We start from the raw sequence: 22,400 nt of genomic DNA on the forward strand, positions 1-22,400 counted from the left end.
CACTGTCCTTTCTCTGGCAATTTTTTCTGGTGATTCACTAACAAGTGGACATCTATTGGAGAACCATGGACTGTGGTGGTTACAAATTATTTCATAACCGTATCTTTTTGTGACACAGTGACCTGGTTCACATTTTGCCCACAACTAGGGTTTGCTGAACCACCATTTACTGAATAAATCACTATTTGCTGGGTTGGCACATCATACTGATCAGTAAACCATGGCTGGCAAAGCACAATTCACACATTAAGCCAAAACCAACAAACCATGTTATATCTTAGTGGGCTATGTGAATCCATGCAGTGAGCACTCTATTTTGATTTTAGGATGGGAAGCCCTGCATCTGAATATTTAGCACTTAATTTTTCTTCTAGCTGACCGGTAGAGCGTCTCTTGGGCACTACTGCCCTCTACCAGGGCAAATTATAAGCACTTAAAATAGGCGGGGTACAATTTTATCTCTTTTTTGCTAAGACTTCCATTGTAAATTTTCTGCTACTGAAAAAAAAACCCATCAGTTTTATTTATTATTTAAACCTACTTTTATTTATTTTTGTAATTCTGCAGGGTATGCTAATTTATGCCTTTTTTATGTGTAAATAAGAGCCGGGAGACTAAATATAAAGTAGAACAGTCTGGTTTTATTATTTTGTCATCAAGAGCCTTTCCCCCCCCCCTTTCCTTGCCATTTTATTTCTTTCGTAAACACTTCAACTCTTTCCCCCCTTTTCTTCTTCTTAATTTTGTTTACAACATACATTAAACTGTGAATCTGATGATGTTAGGAATTTGTGGAGATGTAGGGAAATTGGTGACAACACAATATTTTTTACAACTTTACAACAAAAGAGAGAGTCTGACTTGGTTGCATCTACCAGTGTATACCAAGGGTGGAAAGAAAAGGCACACGTAGGTCTAAGAACCTTTACACGCAGAGGGGTAAAAATGGGGCAAGGGGCAGGAGGAAAGACATGGAAGGGTCTGAACAGTAAACAAAACAGATTAGAATAAAAAATGGGCATCTCAAGGTGAACCCCGTCATTGGCGTGATGTATATTATAAAGGCAGATCCCTGAACAAAGCTGCAATAATTCTTCATTTCTACATTACAACAGGCTGCTTGGCTAAGATGTAGCAAGGAGGTGCCATGCCCTTTAGAATTTAGGGACTGAGCTTCAAGGAGGAAAAACAAAACTCTGGTTTATTTTTCATATGAATCCCTCGCAGCTTAGGAAGAGACCATGGGGTGGTGGGTAAGGGGAAAACAAATGAAATCCTGGAAAGAAGCATTGCTTTGACTTTGCTCTGCACAGCTCGCAGAGTGTGTGAACAAACAGTGAACAAACTGGTTTAGCTCAGGAGGCAGACCCAAAAGGAGAGCAGAAGCAGGTACCTTGGGTTCTGATCATCCTGATTTTCCAAATGACCATCTGTATGCTGCTACAAGCCTGAAGATTTTCCTTTCCAGGGAAATCATTCACAAATGAACTCCCCCCAGAGGCAGCAAAACCAACCCCACTGGAGTATAGAAACATCTTCTCTTTCAAAACCTTGTTCCTCCTTCCCAAACATTCTGTCCAGACAATATCAAACACGCACATCCATTTCTCTCTCTTTTGCCACAGTAGGTTGACGTAGGTATAATGACAGTTCAAAAGCAAAATCTATGCACAAGCAACCAAGATACTGTCAAACCACACATTCCTGCGCACACTCTGCCCCCATTTTCCCCACCCATCCATACAAATGAAAACAAATGAAAGCTGGATTTCTCTCTTACAACAAAAAGTGTGATGCACCATTTGTCTGGGTTTGCCTTCCTATTGCAGTCACTGGGAACCAGCAGGAACCAGCCTGCTTTATATTCATTTCCATTTCATTCCATGCGCTATACAGGTGTTAGGCTTGTGTGTCTGGTTTTTTCCTGCCAGAATGCCAATGGCACACAGTGCTTGACTTTGGTGATATGCCACACTGCTGGCAATGGGAAAGGATAGGTTTCCATGCTGAAATGATACCAAAATATTCAGGTAGAAGGATACGCTGTCACCAAACAGCATCTATACTGCCAGGATAGCACAAAGGTAACTTGAAAGCCAAGATGGGCATGGTTAGGATTCACACCAAAGCAACGGATATTGCCACCACCTTGTCTTCTTGTGGATCAGAGGGCTATTAGTTCTGCAAACTGAAACATGAAACTGTGCGTCCTCCAGTTCTCTAGGGGAGTAAGAGAGGGTGGAGATAAATATCTGATTTACTCTAAAGAGAGGGGAACGATTGTACATACTACAAGCTCACAAATATACACAACTGAGGGTGTAAGGCACAAATTTACATGTGGGAAAAAAATAGATGTATTCCCATCAAAACAAACCCTGTGTAGTAAAACTAAGTTACACATGGCAGTAACCAGTGTATGGATGAATTTGCACTGTGCATTTTTGTTCACTGGTTTGCCATCTCACATGCAAGGGTGAAATGAGATGGCAGAGATCAAGTCGCTGCCTTCACAGAAAGGATTAGCTAGCAACAAAAACCATGTTCATGGCAATGGGGCATGGAAGTGCAGTGTTCAGAGAGTTCTTACAGAATAGACATTACTTTAGGAAGAAGGGAACTTTGGGGAGAGAATGGCGTGGTGGGAGGTTTCTTCCTTGGTTTGCAACCTGACCTAAAGGCTGAAAGCCAGCCTGCAGAATGGACCAATATTGAAATAAGCATTCTCCTCTAGTTTGTTTTCCAGAAAGACATCAGAGAGTTCAAACACAAAAGTTCAGAATTTCATCTCCAACTTATTTAACTCAGTGAATTTATTGGAAAAATAAAAAGAGTTTTAATTACTCTAGTTAATGGGGTTTCACGTTAAATAGGCATAATTTTCAATGTATTTTGTTTTTCCTTCTGGAAAGAGTTGCTTGTATGATGGTAGGCAGAAATGATTTCCTTAGGAATTTAAAAAAAGACAAAAAAGATGAACAATAAATAATAAGAGTTATTTGCGTTAACAGTCACATGTTATTCATTAAGAGAGAAGAGTAGCAGTAACCTATGACAGAGTTGTTCTTGCCCAACATGGCAAATCTGCTATAATCAAAAGGTTGTAACACTGATGGGCTTTCACAGTACCTGCATATAGTAAGAGTCTGCCACAGTTCAGTAAGAGTTAGCTTAAACAATGGGTTCCTTTTTTCCTTTTGTGAGTTGCTCCTTTCTCAGGGCATTTTTGCTTTCAAAGCACTCATTTCCCAATTGTAGGATGCTCTGTGCAGTTAAAAGTGAAGGATCACAGTCATCTTTCGTGTAGTGTGCTTTTGGCTCAACGTTTGCGGTTAGTCTTTTGAGTGAAGAGCTGTTGTGTTGCGGGGGTGGGTCCTACAGTTGCAAACCATAGACTGTATGGCCCGATTCCTTAAAAATATTCCACTTTTCCCCAGAGCAGTAGGTCCTGCAGCATTGCCATTTCCTGGTCAGTTGAAACTAGCATTGCTGTTGCCGAATCCTGGTCTTTAAGGATATACTCTGATCACCAGCTGTCCCCCCCGCACCCCACAGTGATTATGTACATGCATCATTTGGCTTCATGGATGCTGAAAGAGGGGAAAAGGAGGGCTTGGGGGGTACATCTGGTTTTAATGATGGTGTACGTTTCAACCCTGATCTTGTCAGCGAGTTGTATGTGGTGAGACTGGGCTGCCTAGAAACAGTCACAGTCTGACCCTGAGCAGCATGGACTTGTATGGAGTCCACTCTTTGTGGGGCAGGAGGAGGGTTGTCTCCCCTGCCAAAACTCTGATTTCTTGAAAGGTGGGAGGAATTAGAAGAATTAGTGTTATTTCTTTTGAGCGTTGATGTTTGGTGATTTCTCGTAAGCGAGTTCGTAGGGTAGTTTCTCTTGTAGTCCACGTTATAAGCAGAAGAATGCATCTCCAAGCGTTTTCCTAGACTGCTTTGAGCAAGAGAGGACCCAGGGGGACCAAGAGAAGCTTCCCTCTGGGGGACTTTGGGTGGCATGCTATCCAGGTTTTCCACAAGATTCACCCCATGGTTTGGGCTTTTGCCACTGAGATGCTCTTTTATGGTTTTGTACTCAAGGGTGGCATTTTGGTCCTCCATGGCCATCTGGGCCACATCACTCATTTTAGGCTGATCAACATACTCATGCTGATAGCCTTGCTGAGAAATAGGCAGGACTACAACGCTTGGGATGTGGCTGGGGGAAGCCCTGAGAGGAAGGTCTGTGGGAATCACAGGTGATGCCATTGGGGGAATATCTTTTGTGCAGGCATTGATGAGATTCTGGTTTCTCTCCCAGTCTCTGCTGCCACGGCTGGGCTTCCTCTTTTGCTGCAGTGTTGGGGTGGACTCTGGAGTAGGTAGAGCAGCCAAGTCCAGATGATGTTGGTCGGCTTTGATGAGCATCTTGGCTGTGCTTCCTGGAGTAGCAAGTTTACCATTGTGCATGAGGGGAGTGAGAATGGCTTCAGGTTTTGGGTCTTTGGACTGAGTGTCTCCAAAGAGGCCACTGAGCTTGGTGACACTGTTCATTGAGCCTCGACGAGATTGGACCAGCTCCTTCTCTTTCCTCTGCACGATGGTCACATCTCGACGCCGATGGTCACAGATGCAGTACACTATGATCCCCGAGAAGACAGCTCCCATGACAAAGGCAAGAATGACTGCTATAGCCAGGAGGGTGACAGGCACCAGCTGATCGTGCCCTTTGAGATAACTCTCTCGGATCACTCCTGCAACAAATATCACAAAGTGGTAAGCAGAAAAGTACATGCTTACATAGAAAGAATCAGTTTAAAAACATACACTAGATGCCTCTCTGGTGCTCTGGCAGAATAATTGGTTTGGATTATGTCACATTTTGTCAGGTTCAGCCCAAAGAACTCCAAGAGACAATGCAAATACAGTTCTGTTGCATTTATTAGCTACAACCTCCAGACAGAAAATCTCCCCAGACTGAACCCTAGTTCCCAAGCCAGCCAGTCACAACACCATGAATTCCTTAGGGAGGTGCCAGCCTCATCTTCTTGAACTTCCCACGCTCCTGCTGGGGGCTAAGAACATGCTTATCTCCCTGAGCCTGGCCTTCATAAGTCCATTCCATCACACATTTTGATTGCAAATTCCTCAAATGGTGCTTTGATGCCCCAGTATGGACTGTGCCTCTACTATCCAATAACTGGCCAGGAACCAACCATGAGATTTTCAAACAAAGGCTGGATAGTCACCCATCCAAAATGCTTCAGTAGATCTGCACTGCCCAGAGAGCTGGACTGGATGATCTGTGAGGTCAGTTACAACTCTGTGATTCTAGGGCTATATAATGACAAACGTTTGCTTAAAAATCTCATCGTATTTTGAAGATCATTTGAATATGTGTAGTAAAAATCCACACTGCTGTAATTAAATGTAAAAAATATCCTTATGCAGCACAGCAACAATGAAGCTGATTGTCCTAGATGACAAGGCTTTACAGAAAACCCAGATTTTTCACATAATGAATTAGAATACTATTTTAATGGAGTTGGTACCTCATTATTCACCATGCAACAGAACTGTTGTCCTTTTATAAAAGTGTCATGCAAGATGCATGGTATATTTACATACAAAGTGAACTTTATGATTTTAGAAGCTGAAATGCTTTTCAAAATTTAAGGCTGATTTTAAAATTAGCTCTCTCTATGGAAATTATTATGCTGCAATAAGCAATTTACTATTTCATATAAGGAGTAAATAGCTAAGAATAAACTTGAAGAATAAACTTCCCTAACTCTCTCATACTCAAGTATCATCTCTGAATGCCCATTTTTTTCCTTAGATGTATGTCCTGGATTTTTGTTTATATTAGCACTCAGGAAGGCTAAAAACAAAACCAATAAAGACATAGAATGTAAAATACGACATTAAAATCAATACATTTAAAATCAAAGTCAGAATCAGTATCATTGCAATGAATTAATAGTCAAAAGTTTAGTCAAAAGTTTAGTCAGTGTTTTGGCCATTTTCCTAAATAGGAGGCAAATGGGGCCAAAGAGGTCTCCTTGAGGAGAGCCCTTCTAAGCCTGGGAGTCATACCTCCCAGACAGCCTTGTCAGAGGCAAGTCACCTCTTACGGAGAAGTGACAGACAGCCCTGGCACTTTCTATGAATGGTCTAATCCTCATTTAAACCCATTGCCACTCTCATATACTGTAACAAGTCCCGCCCTATTAAGTGCATAGGCATGTGGTGAAAAAGATCTTCGTTTTGTTTCTCCTGAGCCTCCTGCCAATCAATTTCATCAGACAAACTTGGCTTAGGTGCTTTGAGAGAGGGGAAAAATGTTTCTATCTGCTTCCAATGGACAAAGGAGGATCTCTCATGCTTTGTTAATTTGATAACAAAAAACTAATGTTATATTGAGGAATCCAAGCAGGCAGTTCTGCAGTATCATTTTAGGTTTTGGATGCAGTGGGGTCCTCTTTAGTGCACTACTTTTACATCTGTAATACATGATGAACTCATCATGAATGGATCACTTATTCATTCTACCAAGTGGGGCCTGGACTTTTGTTCCAAATTCCTGCTCTGTCACTATTAGTACAAGTGGATCTGAAAGAAAATGGAATTCAGGATTCCATGTGCCCCATTCCATTTTCTGTCCCCTCCCATTTTTTATTTTTGTCCCCAGTTGGCAGCTGGTATTCAGTTACCACGGTGTATGCTCAGTCCTTGTTAAGCTTTTTTCCCTAGTCCCTACATAAACAGCAGTACTCCAAATATGGATACAGGAAATAGATGCAATAATACTTCCTCTATCTCTCAGCTTCCCATGCTCAGCTGGAGGCTGTGCAGAACTTCTTGATCGGTGCTGGGGCTAAATCATACATAGGACTGATTCTAAGTATTACTTTAATTTATATCACCACCTTTCTGCTCTAACAAGAACTCAAGGCAGCTAAAAAAATGTGAAATTGGAAAAGTAAAAAAAACACATATTAAAACCAACAAATTGGCAACCTCTGGATACTTTTCAAAGATACCATCAAATAGAGCACCATGCAGTAACAGTAGTTAGTAGTTAAATATATATGAGCCAGTGTGGTATAGAAGCACCCACTATAAGGAACAGGGAAGTAGTCATCCCCGAGGCACAGAGGCCAGCTGGGTGAATTGGGCTAGTCACTCTTCTTCAGCGCTAGACTGGGAAGTCAAGAAACATTTATCTAGCAACCTGCACTAGACCAGCATAGTAGATTACAGTTCACAGCCTTCAATAGAGAGGCCTTCATCCTGCAGTGGACTGATTCAAACTGACAACGATTGCAACAACAGTAACATGCACACATACATACATACATACTTACTTACATACAGAGGGAAAAAGAGAGAGAGAGAGATCATCTACTGATAACTGAGGATGAAAAAGCACTTCTAGACTATGAACCTGGCAACCGACCCCCCCACCCAAACATCCTGATCCTTAATCGTCAAATACATTTGTTTATCAACAGTATCTCATCTTGTCTGGAAAAAAAACCTTCAGTTTGTTTTCTCTCATCCAGCCATTATGGGATTCAGTCAATGTTCAAATTTACCAACTGCTTCTTTGGAACTGGCTACTGAAGACAAAAGGTCCCCCCCCCCGCCCCCCGGCCCGGCCACCAAGTTTCATGTGGATAAAAAGCTTTGTAATGGAGAAGTTAGACAGCGGGAACAATTACCCACAGAGATGGGGAGCTTCTCTGGACTAGATGCATTCAAGCAGAGGGTAGACAAGCATATGTGTGGAATGTCTTAATTTGGATTCCTGCACTGGGCAAAGAGGTTGACCTGATGGCCTAACTGGACCCTGCAAATACTACAGTTTTAAGATGGAGCCCTCCAGATACCTTAGATCAGTGTTTCTCAACCTTGGGAACTTTAAGATGTGTGGGCTTCAACTCCCAGAATTCACCAGCCAGCATGAGAATACATGAGTTCATCATGTATTACAGATGTAAAACAGCAGTGCCCCAGCATCACCTTCCAGATATGACCCAACAAGAAAGGCTGGGTCCAATGTAAAAACAGTGCCCCAAGGCCCAATCCAACCAGGCAGTCCTGAAGGACAGCACAGCTGATGGTGTCAAAAGTCACCAAATGATCTCAGAGAAATGTCGCTGATCTTAAGGAAACAGCTGGCATCATGTACAAATCAACTGGCTGATCCAGCTGAATTTTACAATACGATGGCTTTGTTCACTTTGTAAAATGTCACTAGCTTCACTGTGTTCAACAATACAAAATATCCTGTGGTGCTTGACATTTCTCACTAGTCAAGTTATTAAGTTATTAACATAGTTGAAGCAAAGAGAGCAATGACTATGGGCTTTTCAAAAAGGATCTTTAAAAAAGACAGACAGACAGACAGCACTGAGAGGCAAACTTTGTTCAAACTCATGACAGACTTGCTTCTGAAATCATAAATAGAAATGGCAAGTTACCAACAGAACCCTCGATGTCTGGGTTTTCTAAAAACAGACTTTAGAGAAGAGCAGATGGGAAAGGCAAGCCAAGCCAAATGGAAGACCAGTTTGGGGTCATTCATTGGTGAATGAAAACAAACAAGCTTGTCTTTGTGAAATTATTATAACTATAGGACAGCTGACTGATATAAATGGGGACATTTTTGTGGGGCCATTTTCCCCAGCTAGGTGCTCTCCAAATGTATCTGACTTAAGCTCCCATGATTCCCAGCCAAGGCAACCAAAACACATCTGCATAAAGGCATCAGATTAGAGAAAGATGGCATTCATATTATGGTGGTAAAGCTCCACTTATCTCCACAAAAGGCAAATTTTGCCAGTTTTCTTTTTTTCCTTCCTTCCTTCCTTCCTTCCTTCCTTCCTTCCTTCCTTCCTTCCTTCCTTCCTTCCTTCCTTCCTTCCTTCCTTCCTTCCTTCCTTCCTTCCTTCCTTCCGTCCCTCCCTCCCTCCGTCCCTCTCCCTCTCCCTCTCCCTCTCTTCACCCTCAAGTTAGTGTTGACTCCTGGTGACTGCCTGGACTAGTCCCTGTAGTTTTCTTGCCAAGATTTTGGAAGTGGTTTGCCTGCTTCCTAGGGCTAAGAGAGAGTGACTGGCCTAAGGTCACCCAGCTGGCTTTCTGCCTAAGGCAGGACTAGAACTCACAGTCTCCCATTTTCTAGCCTGATGCCTTAGCCACTACACCAAACTAGCTCTCTTGCCAAGGCTTACTGAGAGACAAACAGAGTTATCTCTACAAAATGGGCACACGTGCAGCATAAATAACTATATATTATTATCAGTGATGTTTGATCCTCTTTGTTTCAGTCTAGACAAAATATTTTTATTACTTTATATTCAATGTTACATGCATGTCAACAAAATGGTGCTAAAGGTGCCTATTATTTTTGTGATCCCATCATTCACTAAGGGTAACTCTTTGTCTTCACAGCTACAGCAATCCAATGACCCCAGGGACTGCGTAAAGTGGCCACGGTGGTTTCCACAGTGGGGATCTGTCACTGTGTCCTTATTGTTGAATCTAATATGGAGCAGATGTCAAGGCAATAACTTTTTTTCCTCTCTGCAAATGCTGGAATCCATAGAAATGGGAGCAAGGCTTGGTAAGTGAAATACAATGGGATTTTTGGAAGGGGTGATGAGGAAACTTCTAATTAGTGTATAACGTTTCAGTAACTACAAGTGCTGAGCAGAAATTGTACGTGAAGAGAACATGGCAGCAATTTTCAGCTTCCCATCTTGGAATGATGCCTGCTGTGGTCGGCTGAGAAGTGTCTCCCATCCACTTCCCTTACACCTCCAGATCTGAAAAGATATCTTCCAGGATGTTTGTCAGTTCTGCAGCTGAGTGACTTGAGGCTAGTTATATTGCTCCTTTAGTTTATAATGGAGAAAATAATTCATTCATAAAGTGTCAGCTTTATTGTGTTAGAAGCATATCCCTATAGACACTATAATTTCATTTCTGAAATACAGTCAATGAAGGTTTTAGCGTATCCACTGATAACAGGATTGTGCTCCCATCACAAGGTCTGCCTGTGATTATTTTGGTTCAGGAAAGTGGTGTATTAATTTGGAATTTTTCACACTTCTCTGCCCCACCCCAGGATTTTCTATAAGTGTAAATTTAAAACAGATTTAAGTCTTATTATGGAGAGACAGGAAATGGAATTGGATGTTTTAGTTAAACTGAAAAGTCTGTAAAAGCTTAATACACATTATAAGACCTTTCTGATATGGCTGGGATAAAATAAAACATAGTCAGCTATTTATTTTGGGAGAGCTAAAGGCAGCTGGTATTCATCAGATTTAGATTTGAATATGTGAATATGGTTCATTGCCATTTCTGGATAATTGTAGTTCATCTCAGCTTCATTAGTTCTTTTCAGAGTATGGTATTCCTCTGACAGTATAAAACTAAGGCAGTGCCCTTAGTAACTTTTCTGTGCAAATGTTAGGGCTATCAGATATGGCTAAAAATCTGGATGACCACTAGATGAAAACAAAATATTTTTCCAAATCTCTTTGTCACCTAATAGTCAACTGGAGTTCTGCCATTCAGAACTGGTAGCCCTAGCAAATGTAAAAAATACAATTTCTGTATGCTGGATTTCTGCATACAGTTTTAAGAAAAAGTATTTACCCTCTTTCAAATTTTCTGAGTTTTTGTATATCTTTGCCACTAAATGTCATCAGAGTTTCCTGTGGACCCTACTGATTATTAAGGAAATCTGAGTGTACTAATGACGCTAAGGGTAAGGTCCATTTATTGTTTCCTGCACTTTGTAAACAAAGTAATCCAACATGGAATGTGCCTGTGTGAAAAAATATTTGCTCCTTTAGATTTAGTAACTTGTAGGAGCAACCACTACAACCAAGCTCTTCCCATAACTGATGATCAGTCTCTCATATAACTGCATAAGAATTCTCACCCATTCCTCCATGGTGAATTGCTTCAACTCAGTAACATTTGAGGGCTTTCTAGTATGATCCACTTGTTTCAGGTCCTGCCCAACATTCTTCGAGCTTTAGATCTGAACACTGACTTGGCCATTCCAAAAACCTGCATTTGTCCTTATTCTCTTACAAAAGGGTTTGCATGGGTGGAGATCCTTGTTTTGCTAGATGATCCATTTTTGCTTCAGCTTCAGGTTAAGTGGACTGATATTCCCCTGTACAATTCTCTGATACAAAGCAGAATTCATGCTTCTTTCAATGATGGCAAGTCACTCAGGTCCTGAGGCAGCAAAGCATCCTCAAGGCATGACATACCACTTTCATGCTTGACAGCTGGTATGAGAGTCTTATTGCATAATGTCTGTTTTCCACTAAACATAATAACATCCATGTGGCCTGAAAAGTTCTTCTTTGGACTTGTCTGTCCTAGAACGTTCCTCAAAAAATCTAGAGGGTCATCCTGGTGCTTTTCTGGCAAACTTGAGATAAGCATCATTGTTCTTTCTAGGGAGAATAGTTTCTGTCTCACTTCTCTCCAATGTATCCCCTTTTTACCTCTCTCATGTACACAGTCTTTAGCTAAAGTGAGTGCGTGCTACAAATTCCTGGATGTTCTTCTGGAATCTTTTATTACTTCCTGGATGATTTTATACTGAATTCTTGGAGTAGTTTTACAGTATAGCCAGTCTTGGGAAGATTCACCATTATCCACAATATTCTCCCTTTGAAGATTATGTCTCTGACTGTGGATTGGTGGAACCCCAGAGCTTTAGAACCTTTTTACAGACATTTCTTGGGAGCAGCTCATGAAACATCTCTAGAATCTGCATGGTGAGAATTTATTTGTGAGACTTATTTAAAGCAGGGCTGACCCAAATCAGCTCTGATCAGTGAATGATGTGCTGGCACAACTGGCCTTGTTTTCCATTTAAATGAATTGATTGAAATAGGATGGGGAATAATTTTTTCACAAGGGCTCAGAACATGTTGAATGACTTTGGGTGTGAAGTAAATGAAACAAACACCAAACTCCAGTGTTATTTGTCCACTCAGACTCCCTGGATAGATCAAGAAGACCTTCATGGATTTCTGATAATGTTCAAAATCAAGAAATGCAAAAATTCAGAAAATCCACCAAAGGGTGAATATTGTTTCACAGATCGGCAGTATTAAGAAAACTATGGAAAGTTTGTTGTAGAACCTATTTATTTTATTTTAAGAGGTACCAGAGTGAATGGATAGGGGATTATTTCTTCTATTTGCTTGTCCCAGGTATGAAAAAAAGATAGAAAACAGGGTTGATGTAGAATGCATTGGGATGTTACTAGCCAGTTTGGTGTAGTTCTGCAAACTGCTTGTTAACTTTTCCCTACACAACTCAGCAATTCTGGATTGAGGCTAGCAGCTGCCAGCAGCCAAAGTGAGGGTGCATGAGCTGCTTGCCACATGGGCCCACCCAGACCCATCTTTCTTCTCCCTCTCTCCTTGCCAGGCAGGCATGCAACCAGTTTAGTGGTAGTATTGCCACCTGGTGTTCCAAGCTCCTGGCAGCAGTGTTGATTCTGAAACTGCAAATATGCACAAGAATGAGAGAGAAACAGGCACTCCTTGAGAAGCTCTCCAAAGCAAAACTACATGGTAGATTAAACAATGTGATGAACAAGCAAACAAACGAATGCATGCTTAGAACTCCTACTTTTAGGACCAAAGCACAGGTTTGAATGATACACTGTTTACAAAGTGTGTTTCAGGAACATACTACGGTACAGTATTTAAAAAGAATGCTTATCATTGAAGCTTTTATTTGAAGGAAATACCACTCTCACAATACTACTCTTCAGGAGACCAGGAGAGGCAACTAATAGTGGGGGTTGCATAGAAAACTCTCTTTCATTCTCCTACCTTGCAATGGGTTGGACTGAAGCTGAGAAAACCCTTTCCTGACAAGCAGGAATACCCCTGTTGTGCTTAACCTCTTCCAGGCTGCACAGAGAGGATGGGGTGGAGATGGGGTATTATCTAAATTAGGCAATATATCGGGCTAATACAATAAATTAACACTGACAGATTCATACATACATTTATCACTAACATGATAAATCAGTACACTGAGACACATCTGTAAACAGCACTTTGTGCCTGCCATACTTGCTCACCAGGTGACACATAAGCGTAGCGACATGAATCCATGTTATCCATTGCCAAGTATGGCCACAAAAAATCCTACCAATAGATACCTCTAAATCAGTGTTTCTCAACCTTGGCAGCTTTCAGATGAAAGTTGCCAAGGTTGAGAAACCCTGCTCTAAAATATCTTTATCTTCTCTCCTCCATCATACTGAGCCATACAAAATGAGAACAGATTGAACTAAATATCTAACCTTGATTAAATAACTCAGATAGTTACTTAATAAGGCTGGACCCTCTTGAGATTCTTGGAAAAGTATTAATATGCTCTCAAGAAAAAGAAAATTGAAGGACAGACCCTTACTTATGGCATTAACTCTCAAAATATTCAAAAATGTTTGATTCATAGTAAATGATGAGTGATTTATGCAGTCTAAGAATGAAAAATCAAATGCACAAAACATGCTACTGAAGATATTTGTTGGGTATTTGCAGACAGATAGCATGCAGGGTTGCTGAGAGGTTAATCTGCTTTTCAGGCACCATTATGATAAAAAGACAAGCTCTCTTCTTGGATGTGTGAGTGTATCTCGGGGCAAGTCAGAAATAAACCCAAAAATTTGCATTACTGTGCAGAGGAAAGGATGACTGAACTTGTATATTAAAGGGCTATGCTTTGATTTTTTAAAATTCTCTAAAACATTTCCATGACTTCAAATGCATTTATTGAATCCACAATAAGTAAAGCTGAGAGCAAAACACACCGAAGGATAACAAGAATATAAGAAGCTGCTTTGTAATGAGATGGCCCATGCACTGTTAACATTGACCAGCAGTGGTTCTCTGGGGCTTCAAGTAGCAATTTTTCTCAACCCTTTTTGGAACAGGTGGGACATGAACCCAGGGTTTTTTACATGCAACTATTCAGTCTGCCACTGAGTCATGGCTTCTGAAGTGTGGAAACAGCAACAATATGCACATCTTCAGGGCTTAAGTATTTATCCTGAGATGCTAAGTCTTGTACACAGCAGACAATCACAGAATCAATGCGTTCATCAAAAGCAAACAGATGCAAAGGAACTGGCTTTTAGCTAAAATTACTAATCTGTTTCACTTATACTGGAACTCAATGAAAAGTATATGCTTTGCACACAAAATCTCCTAGGTTCATTGTCTAGGTTCATTCTCTTTAGCTTGGTATTGGGACTTTGGCCAACTGCTACTTGTAACTGTAGACCAGTCTTCCCTAACCTAATACCCTCCAGAAGTGTTCACTGCCAATCTGGTTTCTGATTTGGGAGGTTAGTTCAAGGCATGTGGAGGTAAATATATTGAGGGTAGATAATACTGAATAATACAAGTTAAAAATCAGTTTATATATCTCTATAAAAAAAAAATAAAGAGGGCATCCTGAGTGTATACTTATCCTGAAGGTTTAATTATGACTTGAAAAAATGAGTAAGGAATACTGCTGAAACATCCTAGAGTTCTAAGTAGTTGTCTCTAGAAGTACTGTAAGTCCCCTGAATGCTTAAGGGGCTCTGCATGTTTCACACAGGATTGAATTTACTGCCCATGTGCATAAGTGCAACTGATTCAGGATAAACCTTCCACTCTGGATTTTATAAAATTAAGGATGAGCACATGTTGTTAGAGAAATAAAGTGTGATTAAGCTAAAATATCTCCAATGAGAGGAGGGAAGAAGCACATCTTGAAATGAGCTTTACATATATAGATAGACATATTATGATTTTATTTCATAATTAACTATTCTTAGATACATTCAAATCATCTGACAAGAAGTTTATGCATCTAACTGTATAGGCATCTATTCTTTCAGCTACTTCAGGCTCCAGAAGTACCTTTAAAAATGAAATAAGGTAGAGCTGGAAGCCCAGAAGGTACCAAGGAAGTTCTCCACAGACACATGGCTACTCAAAGGCCTAACTATTCTGAACTCTGATTCCTACATCTGAGAAGAGTTAAAGATTAAGAGCCTGGCAGAGGATGGAATTGTTTCATGCTTCTCCAAGAGAGTCTGCATGCACAAAACTATGGAGTTGTAGCTAGAAGATAAAGCTAGAAATTAAATTTCTACTGTTTTGTTAGCAGATTGCTCAAATGCCTTTCTTGCATCTAGTGTCAGTCAATAACTGTGCTGTTGGCTTGCTTAAAAAGTTGTTTGTGTTTGGCAAATACTTTGAATAAAAGCCATCTTTGGAACAAAGGCCTATTGGTTTGTATAAATGAGTTGGAGTAGGGCTGGAAGAACAACATTTGCCAAGGCTTTTGTTATCACTGTGTTTCTGGATTAGTTAATGACATTGATAGTATAAGCTATTTTATCTTAGGTATTTATTTTCTTTCCTTTTTCTCTGTGTTTTTGAAAGTACTCTCATGTGTTCAAAGAAAAAAATAAACAAAAATAAATGATATAATCCTGGAAACTATTTTAGAACTTGGGCGTTAAATAGCTCAGAGGAAAGCGTAAGCCAGAGACTCATTGGTGCATTAGGTTCTGGATCACTTTTTCTGATGAACACCTTTAGCATTGTTCACAGAGTATGACTGCATATGTGCTGAATATGCATAAGGGGGATGATACTGAAGGGGAAACTCCTATCCCCCAATTCCCCAATCCCCCAGGTCTTAAAATGTATATTGTAAGACATTCTACCATCAATAAACATAACTAGATGAGAGATGGATCCCAAAGATCCTGATCTACAGGCATTTATTTTCATCTCTGAAATGAACTTAAAAACATCCATCTGATTGGGAAACCTACACACACTATCTTGTTCCAGATGGTGGAGATACAGTCATGGATCTCTGTGCCAGCTGGGACATTAGAAATGCAACAGGTTATAGGCAGACACAGCTCAACATCTCAATTGTTAGCTGGATGACAGTTACAGAAAGACAATAGAACCCCCAGGGCAGGGCAGTTAAGAGTTCCAGAAGCTTTGTAGGCACATACTTTTCTGCTGCTTCTCACCAGCTCTAAGTATTTTAAAGATTCTACCTGAGTGCAGGGGCATGTCCTAGAAATAACAAATGTTTAATTGTTAACCATATTTACTGCTCTTTGATCAGGAAAAATCTTAAAGAAAAGTACAGTGACAGTGTTAAAATCCATTTTGGTAGAGGCAATTTACTCTGCTTTTGCAGGTAAAACCAGCAGTTTCTTAATCTGAATCTATTTTTGGAATAATAAAAAAAAAGAGATTTGTTTTGTAAAATGTTGACACTCTATGCACAGTTTTTAAAAAATTTTCTTCTCAACCCAAAAACTTCATTTTTCTAGTTGTTTTATGATAGCTGGAAAACTTCAGAATGGATCACAAACATCAGGTGAATATTAACAAGCTATAATTGCAAGTAATGCATTGATTGACTGTTTGGCCTTGCAACAAAAATGTTATCATATTTCTGCACCAAAATCAGAAAGACTTGATTTGGGGTATAGCAACTCAGATGGTTACAAGTATTATGGCATCCCAACACCTTGAGATTGCTCTGCTAAAATTTGTGGCAAAATTTGAGCAACATGATTTTAATTTTTTTTACCCAGTGTTACAATTCCATTCAAGTTAGAATGGAAGATGTTTGCCTTTGAGGGCTATCCCACCCCACTATGATTCTTAACTCCTACTCTGAAAAGTGGAAAGAAATAAGACACAGAACTTCAGCTCCACCCCTTCTGGTAACATCACTACATCAATGCGGGGCCTCCATCACCCCTTGGAAGATCTGAAAGATGAACTACAGCTCATGATCCTTCAAATGGTACCCATCCATAGAGTGTACGATCATCTGTATCATCTCATATATGTTTGGGTAATATGATTAATGGCAGATGCGACAAATGCTGCACTCATAACTATAATTTAATAATTGTGATTGAAGTGTAAATATATATTATACTGTTATACTCTTTGGCATAAGAGATGATGAAAAACAAAATCAATAGCCTTTCTTTATGAAGCTGCTATATTCTTGAGAACTATCTGGCCATTTACCCATTGTATAAATCTGCTGTATTACCATGTTTACCTGAAAGGAATACAATCTTGAATTTAAGACAATCTCTCAATAGGAAAGAATAGATAGAAAACATTATAAACGGACAAAAGTCCTGTGCAATGCCAATTTCCCCAACCTTGTCAACCTAGGATTCCTACTCCAGATGAAACAATCTTGTAAATTTCATCCTCCCCAATAAATATACACGTGCATGCAAACATGCATATATCTTCCTGAAGAAACACTCTAAAAAAAGCACATGGCCAACTGCATTACAATTAATTACCTGTAAATAAAGGTGTTTCATTTATAAAATTAATTGAACCCATTGCACATATCAACCATTTATTCATACACTAGCTACTCTCAAACATAGAAATTTTCAAGTTCACACAGTCCCTTCCTTCTAGCAGAAACAACAAAAAATAAAAGAGTACAAAGATGGAGGGATAGTAAGGGATAACAGCATGGGGGGGGGGGGAGGGATCAGATGGGATTGCTGCCAGTGTACCAGCCTCCTTACCTGAACTGCTTGATGCTGCAGCTGGGTTGATGGTTGAGTCACCAAACTCAGTATTGGGAGACTTCAAGCTGCCTTCTCTAGGTGCAGATTCAGAGGCAGCTTGGGAGTTCATGGCTACCATTGACCAGATCCATCTAATTGAGGACCTGACTCATAGTGGGGGATACACATTTGATCTGTTCTTTGTCTCAGAGTAGTGGTGATGTGATCTGAATTTTGGGGATCTTACCATCAATCCCTTGTCATGGTAAGATCACCCAGCTTGGAGTTCTCCCTGGCTGCACTCCACTGCAGGGAGGACGGGCCTATACAATCAATTCATCACAAGTGTCTAATGGACCCTGTTGGGTTCCAGAGGGAACTTAGGCTTGTCCTTGAGGCTCTGGTGCACACTTTGGCTGAGACCTTAATTGCTGCCTGGAATAATGGGATTATGACAGTCTTGGACTGCATTGCCTATCTGGTGGCTATTTATGTCATGGATTCTGGAGCACCCCCTGATTTTCAGAGGAACCTTGGATGATGACGTGATGTGTCCTAGAACACTGGAGGAAAAGGAAGAGTGAATGTGACTGAGCACAGATAAGAGCCTTTAAGAATTACCTTACAGCTGTCAATGGTTCTCTGATTTACAATTATTAGAAAGATTTAAAGTAGACAAAAGAGTTTATGGTTTTGAACACTGTAAGACTGAGTCTGAAATAGAATTGAATACAAATGATGAACATGTAACTGATAAAATGTATAAACTTCTATTGACATTTGAAACAGAAGAACAAGTGAAAGTATGTATGATAAAGTGGGCTAAAATATTTGGTTATAATATACAGATGGAACAATGAGAAAATACGTGGTTGAAAGGATTGAAATTTACACTATGTTATAATCTTAAAGAGAATTTTTATAAATGATGTACTGTTGGTATATGTCAACAGAGAAATTGTCTAGAATGTATAAAGGAACTTCAAATTTATGTTGGAAATGTGAACAAGAAGAAGGGACATTTTATCATGTTTAGTGGATGTGTATAAAAAAACTAGAAAATTTTGGATTCCAATACATACACTGATTCAGAGGATTTTAAATATTATTATACAATTGAGACCAGAGGTCTTTCTTTTGGGACTGATGGACAAACAGTTGAAAAACAATTATGGAACTTTGTTTTGTACATAACTGCAGTGAGATTATTGTATGCACAAAGATGGAAAGATTTGGCATTACCCACAATGGAGGAATGGTTGGTGAAGAGGATGGAGCTTGCTGAGATGGCTAAATTGACTTTTTTGATCAGAGAAAAGACAATATCTACATTTATTGCTGACTGGAACCCCCTTATGGACTATCTGCGTAAGACAGAAAAAAAAAGAACTTATGATTTATGATTTTGATGATTAGACAGGATATATTATAGAAAGAAGAGAGTTATGTTGTAACCATAGAGTAAGAAGTAAATTTATAATTGTACTTATTAACTGCTGTAAAGAAGATTGGAAGCTACTTTGTATCCTTTTTTCTTTTCTATTTTTCTTTTACTTTTTTCCCTTTCTTGCACTTTTAGCTTTCTCTTTGATTTCTTTCTTTTTTCTCTTTTTCTTCTTTTATATTAGTTTGTATTAGTTCTTATCTTTCTTTTAAAAAATCTTTAATAAAAATAATAAACACATGGAATTACCTTGTAGTGACAAGGACGGGAAAACACCTTTATTGCATCTGCAGAGAGCTGGCTAGCTGCCCTGTTTAAGGTGACTAGGGCCCTTCTAGATTAGGAGGAAACAGAGGAACATTTACAGGCCATTCTGAGGACTATTCTAGGTATAAATCTGTCAGAAGTCATTTGGATTTGCTGAGAGTTAGACTTCAGCTGGCAGGTCCTATGGAGTTAACTGAGGCACAGTCATGCTTGGTTGCCCAAAAAGTGTTTGAATCTGTTAGTCCTGATGAAGCGGGCAGTGTCCTCAGGAGTGTGAGTTTAGCCACCTGTATTTTAGATCCAGGGAGAGACATGTCTCTCCTGGCTGTTAAGGTCCCTCAGGAGATGACATGTGGATGGACTCATGTGGTGGTGCTTCTCTGAGGGAGGGAGTAATTCTGCCAGGTCCGAAAGAGACTGTAGTCTACCCCCTCCTCAAGAAGCCATTGTTGGATCCCACAGATCTGGACATTTTCCATCCATTCTCCAATCTTCCCATTTGTTTATTTTCAACAGCATCTTCTGTTCTTCTAAGGTATGTAATACATGCCTTGCTCCCACTCACTCATAGTTTGGGGAAACCATCTCTTTTTTAAGTAAATAAGGATACTCAACAAATAGGATTTGGTGCTTATTTACTCTGCATGAATAATTTTAAAAAATGGGGGGAAAACCCACCTTGAATATAATCTTAACCAGACAAATCTTTGGGATTTCAAGTACTTTGAAACAACTATCAATTATTACACTGCTTTTAGAATTTGCAAAAAAAAAAAAAAGTGATTTTAATTAGATCATCAAAATAAATCATAACATTATAAACCCATATTAATCACTCAGACTAAACACAAACCACAAAAATGCTAATATAAAAATACAAATTATTTAAATATCTTCAGGAATATGAGTTGGAAATGTGACTAAGTACTTTTTATTCTTTTTCCAAATAAGTCTGGGAGCTATGGTTCAGCAGAAAGAGCTTGATAGTCCAAACAGCCTAAGTAAATTGCGTCTACAAATAGATCTATTATTGTGTATGTGAATGCATGTAAATCAGTTAAAGTTAAGCATATTTAAAACTCCTTTATTTATGTACTTTCAGCTCCCTCTCCTAAATGGGACTGAATTATTTGCTTTTAATTTTGCTAATTAGAAGCCACATGCAATGCTTTGAAGACCACAGACAGTTTACCTTTTTATTTCTATACCCTTTCTGAGATGTAAATTGCCTGGTTGAAGCTGCTGCTAACTCTGTGGGGGGAGGGGGAAGGGGGAGCAAGTATACAAACTGTTGTTATGTGTGGAGCAGAATTAATAATTGCTTTGGAAGATGGTTAAGCTACTTTTTCTTCCTGATACTCAAGTATGCCATTACCGTTTATAAAAATCTTTCATGACTTATGGTTTAGTTCAAAATAATTTCTCCAGTGGAGCTGGAGGCATAGATATATGGAAACAAGACCATGTCTTATGATTCCCTAATAACTTTTAAGCATCTGGAGGCTGTAAATGGTGCATTCTCTTATGGAAAACCTTGACTCTGGAGATCCAGAGGGCCTCTTCTCTTATAGTTTTTTGAAGGGCTTTCTTAGAGCATCCGATTACTGATGAGGGAGACTCACTTTTCTACCAGAATTTGTTTTGTTTTGCTAAAATGGGGTTGCCTTAGGTTTTTGAAGGATTCCACATGTTTGTAAATGGCTGGAAGTCTGTATGAGGTTGATGGTATATAAATACCATAAACAAACAAAATGGTAGGAATTGTATCCCACTGTGGTACAGCAAAAGGGAATAATAAAAGAGGAAATTTCAGTACAGGTACCCACAGCCAAAACCTAGAAAAGTTTTTGGCTCACTTTATCTCAAATAACAGATGTATCCTTAGAGCAGGCTCAGCGCTCCAGTGCTTGTATCTCTGCCTATGATCCTTCACAAACATGAACTACCTTAAATTAGAAAGGATATTAAATGCTGAACCTCAACAAAGCCAGTACAGTTTGGCTGTCAGTACTCAAAGAAAAATGTGAAGTGTCAGCAATTGCCAATAGCTATTATCTGAGTTTTTCTAGATTACCTGTGGTATGCCTTCTAAAAATTAAAAAAGGCTATGTGAAATTGATCTATACATGTAACGACTGTTTTTGCTTATTCTAGTTCTGCATCCAGATGTCAATGCAAGTCAAATAACTAAGTAAAAATAAATATATAGGGATATAATACAATTTAGCATTTAAGATGTTGGACTATGGACACCTATTCTATATTATGATGATGCTAAGTGACAAAATATGCATTGTGATATCATGATGGAAGCTCTGCCCTTTAATATTAAGTTGCATTGACACAAGCAAATACTTGAGTGGAGTTGACACACATTTTATCACTTGTCTCTTCTGCTCCTTTGCAGACTCTTATGTGTTCGGTCAGATCTGGGGAGATCCAAATTTTAGATCTCACTCAGTCAAGCAGCTAACAGGATGACTTTGGGACAGTCATTTTCCCTCAATCCAACCTACCTTATAAGAGCTTTTATGATAGAAATAAAATTATGGGAGACAGATACATACATACATACATACATATATATGATGTCTGTTTGCATATGTATGTTATGTGTGTCTCCTCACCCTAAATATGCTGACCCACATATGTTAGCTTGCTCAATTTGAATCTGGATTGGTGGTTGATGGAATGCTCTGTGATTGTGTAGCCTGCAGTAGTATTATTATTTAGTCTTTGTCTAGTTTTCTTCATCTCCACAAAATTTGTATGGGTTGTCTTTCTGTCTTCTTCACAGTAAAGCTACATGTACTGTTGTAGAATACTGCTTTTAAACAAGATTTATGTCAGTTTTGCATATTCTCAAATTTAACTGTTTTCCTACTGTTTCATACAAATGTTTTGTTTCAAGTCTATCTTTCCACTTTGGCTTAAATCTCCTACTTAAAAATAAACCTTTTGTGACACACATGAAGGATGTTTACAAAAATCAGACTATCATTCATCAAAGAATATACTGAGAAAAAGAACAGTATAGGGTGTTATTTAATTTAA

At 39.3% G+C, this 22,400-nt stretch overlaps 1 protein-coding gene across 5 annotated transcripts in view; it reads right to left on the minus strand.

The window, feature by feature from the left end:
• Positions 1 to 621: 621 nt before the first annotated feature.
• Positions 622 to 22,400, minus strand: part of SEMA6A (semaphorin 6A) — a 169,905-nt gene continuing 148,126 nt past the window's right edge. For all 5 annotated transcript variants that reach the window (XM_088129845.1, XM_025165726.2, XM_025165727.2 and 2 more), the window contains one exon: positions 622 to 4,748. In XM_088129845.1, coding sequence (XP_087985971.1) covers positions 3,559 to 4,748 — 1,190 coding nt within the window. In that variant the 3' untranslated portion in view covers positions 622 to 3,558. The remainder of the gene's footprint in view (positions 4,749 to 22,400) is intronic.

This window comes from Python bivittatus, unplaced genomic scaffold, assembly GCF_059951505.1.
Source record: "Python bivittatus isolate LINGU-HERP-01145 unplaced genomic scaffold, Pbiv_v1 ctg000850_np1212, whole genome shotgun sequence".
In the NCBI taxonomy this organism is placed as follows: Eukaryota; Metazoa; Chordata; class Lepidosauria; order Squamata; family Pythonidae; genus Python; species Python bivittatus.